The 3169-nt window shown below is 37.7% G+C and overlaps 1 protein-coding gene across 1 annotated transcript; it reads left to right on the top strand.

Moving 5' to 3' along the window:
- Positions 1-237: 237 nt before the first annotated feature.
- On the top strand, positions 238-1176 carry LOC100590990 (olfactory receptor 6C2-like). Its single transcript, XM_003252434.2, has one exon. The coding sequence runs from the start codon at positions 238-240 to the stop codon at positions 1174-1176; it is 939 nt and encodes a 312-aa protein (XP_003252482.2).
- Positions 1177-3169: the final 1993 nt, after the last annotated feature.

Genomic DNA, 3169 nt, shown 5'->3' with positions numbered 1-3169 from the left:
ATTTAATAAGAGCCTCTGGCTGGTCTCTCTTATAATGCCCAGCAGTGATGTTCCTGTAGCATGATTAGTTAACTACCACTCCAACAGCCTGCTGGTTAACAGATAAATAAAATAAAATTGTGGCTTATCTAACATTTTCACCTCACTCCACTGCTAACTTATGCTGACAGTCCCTTTCTCTGCTCTAATTTTTCTGTTATTTTTACACACAGACCAAGCTATAGTCAGGAATCAGTGATGAAAAATTATACAACAATAAAAACATTTACCCTGGTGGGACTAACAGATGACCCAAATCTACAGATTCCGCTTTTTATCTTCTTGTTTCTAACCTATTTGTTGAATGTTGTTGGAAATTTGACCATCATCACTCTCACCTTGGTGGACTCCCACCTTAAAACACCTATGTATTTTTTCCTCCAGAATTTTTCCATCTTGGAAGTCTCATTTACAACTGTGTGCATTCCCAGATTTCTCTACACAATGGCATCTGGGGACAATACTGTTACCTATAATGCATGTGCCACTCAATTGTTTTTTGTTGTTTTCCTGGGTGTGACTGAGTTTTTTCTCCTAACAGCTATGTCCTATGACCGTTATGGAGCCATCTGCAAACCCCTGCATTACACGACCATCATGAACAACAGAGTCTGCATCAAGTTCCTTATTGGCTGTTATATAATTGCTCTAATCATTGTCATCCCACCATTTGGCATGGGCTTTGAGCTCGAATTTTGTGACTCCAATGTCATAGATCACTTTGGCTGTGATGCTGCCCCCATCCTGAAGATTACCTGCTCTAACACAGAGTTTATAGAGCGATTTGTATTAGTCTTGGCGGTGTTGACACTCCTGTTTACCTTGGTGTGTGTGATTATGTCCTACACTTACATCATCAGGACCATTCTCAGATTCCCTTCTGCCCAGCAAAGGAAAAAGGCTTTTTCCACTTGCTCTTCCCATATAATTGTGGTTTCTATCACTTATGGGAGCTGCATCTTTATCTATGTTAAACCATCTGCAAAAGAAGGGGTAGCTATTAACAAGGTGGTGTCAGTGCTTACCACTTCGGTTGCCCCAGTTATGAATCCCTTCATTTACGTGCTAAGGAATAAGCAAGTGATACAGGCTTTCAAAGACATGATCAAAAGGATTGCATCTATCTCAAAGAACTAAAGGACTAATGAGTGCAAATTGAAAAATTATAAAAGAATTCATTATCTCTATTTTATTTTTCCCTAATTCTATACTAGTCAAAATTTTTGTATATTACAACCTCATTCTGCTACACCTACAGCCCACTATCTATATAAGTATTAATTAACCTTTTTCATTTCAAGCTATTCCCAGAAATAAATGGGAATAAACCTTCAGAAAACTTTTATAACATTATGCCTATTATTACTCACATGAGCAAGAAATGTAGACAGCATCAACTTACTGTCGTATTGATGCTCATCTACTCCTCTTGTACTGACCTACATGTCCGGATTTGAGCCACAAGTTTTCCAGGGACATCAGTGATCATCATCTATGTCTGCAAGAATGATCCTGTAAGCACCCCACTTGATAACAGTCATTATTCTATCTCTTCCACTTTTCAGCAAGATATAAATATAGACTAAAATTTTCTTCAAATGTCATTTGCTTAAAAGCTGTACAACTTCTTTGTATAAAAACCCTAACTCTGTGTAAATAGAATTTCATATGTCTGTCACTGTGTGTATACCTGGGTGTGCCTATGTGTATTTTTTACCCTTTCAGAATGTCAGCTTAACAAGCTTGAAGGGGTTAATGGGAAGGAAAAAATATAAATGACCATTTATACTTGAATTATATTCTGTTATCCAAATTATTCACCATAATGATTTTTCTAATCATTTTTTCTAAATATTTTTAAACATTTCTAAACACTTTTCTAAATACAAAGAAATCCAATCTCAACCACAAAGTCTGACAAAACTAACCAATGAACAAATAATTCAAATTTTTAAGTGCATGGTTTTTGCCTTTTCAACTTAGCCCCACTTCCTCATTACCTATCTCTTTCCTCATAATTTTCTATTGTTTAGCTGATGCTTTAGGGAAATATGTGCTGTATCAGGAGTCAAAAAGTTCACATCACACTCTGGCTGTTATTACCACCAACTCAGACAGATCTTGCTGAGTTGCATATTCCTGAACTGCATATTCCTGAACTGCATATTCCTTCCAGATTTCAGGAAGTATTAAACTGAAGAACAAGTTGGAGGAGTAGGGTGGCACTAGAAAACAGACCAGAAATTCTAGTGGTATTTGGGGGGCTATCCCAAGCTGATTTATAAGACCAAGAAATTGGACCATAATGGATAAACAGTTCCAAAATTCCTCATGCCAGAGACAAAGAATGAGTCTGAAGACTACACTGAAGATTACACTAGAATAAATAAATCTTAATTTCTCCATCCCATTCCCAGTATGTCTACTGGAAGTCTCTAGATGCAGAATACGCTTTTAAAAATAAAATGGGAAAGAAATATCTGTGGGAATTCTGAACTGTGAACTAAGCAAAGCATGGTTACCAAGCTGAAGGAGTAATTAAAGAACATATTTAGTCTCCTGACGGTAGACAAGGTTTTGCTACAGATAATATTTCTTATCTTTTTGATCTATTAATAACTTTGAAAATGAATAATCTCTTGATTATATATTTGTCCATATGATTATTTCATTGATTTATCTCTCCTTCACTAGACACTAAGCTCCATGAAGTCAAGTACTGTGCTTGCCAATCACACTTCCAGTAGAGTTTAAATTTACTCCATGCACCTCTTGACTGGGTGAAGACAGCCTCAACCATTCTTTTTTTTTTTTTTTTTTTTTTTTGAGACAGAGTTTCAGAGTTTCACTCTTGTTGCTCAGGCTGGAGTGCAATGGCGCAATCTCGGCTCATTGCAACATCTGCCTCATGGGTTCAAGCAATTCTCCTGCCTCAGCCTCCCAAGTAGCTGGGATTACAGGCACGCACCACCACATCTGGCTAATTTTGTATTTTTAGTAGAGATGGGGTTTCTCCATGTTGATCAGGCTGGTCTCGAACTCCCGACCTCAGGTGATGCACCTGCCTCAGCCTCCCAAAGTGCTGGGATTACAGGCATGAGCCATGACGCCTGGCCAACCATTCTTAACC

Source organism: Nomascus leucogenys, chromosome 11 (genome assembly GCF_006542625.1).
Source record: "Nomascus leucogenys isolate Asia chromosome 11, Asia_NLE_v1, whole genome shotgun sequence".
Classification (NCBI taxonomy): Eukaryota; Metazoa; Chordata; class Mammalia; order Primates; family Hylobatidae; genus Nomascus; species Nomascus leucogenys.
The sequence above is the reverse complement of the archived record's forward strand: the minus strand, read 5'-3'. Positions and strand labels throughout refer to the sequence as shown.

Excerpts from the sequence above, each read along its gene's own strand:
- LOC100590990 (XM_003252434.2), top strand. The coding sequence starts at position 238 with ATGAAAAATTATACAACAATAAAAACATTTACCCTGGTGGGACTAACA.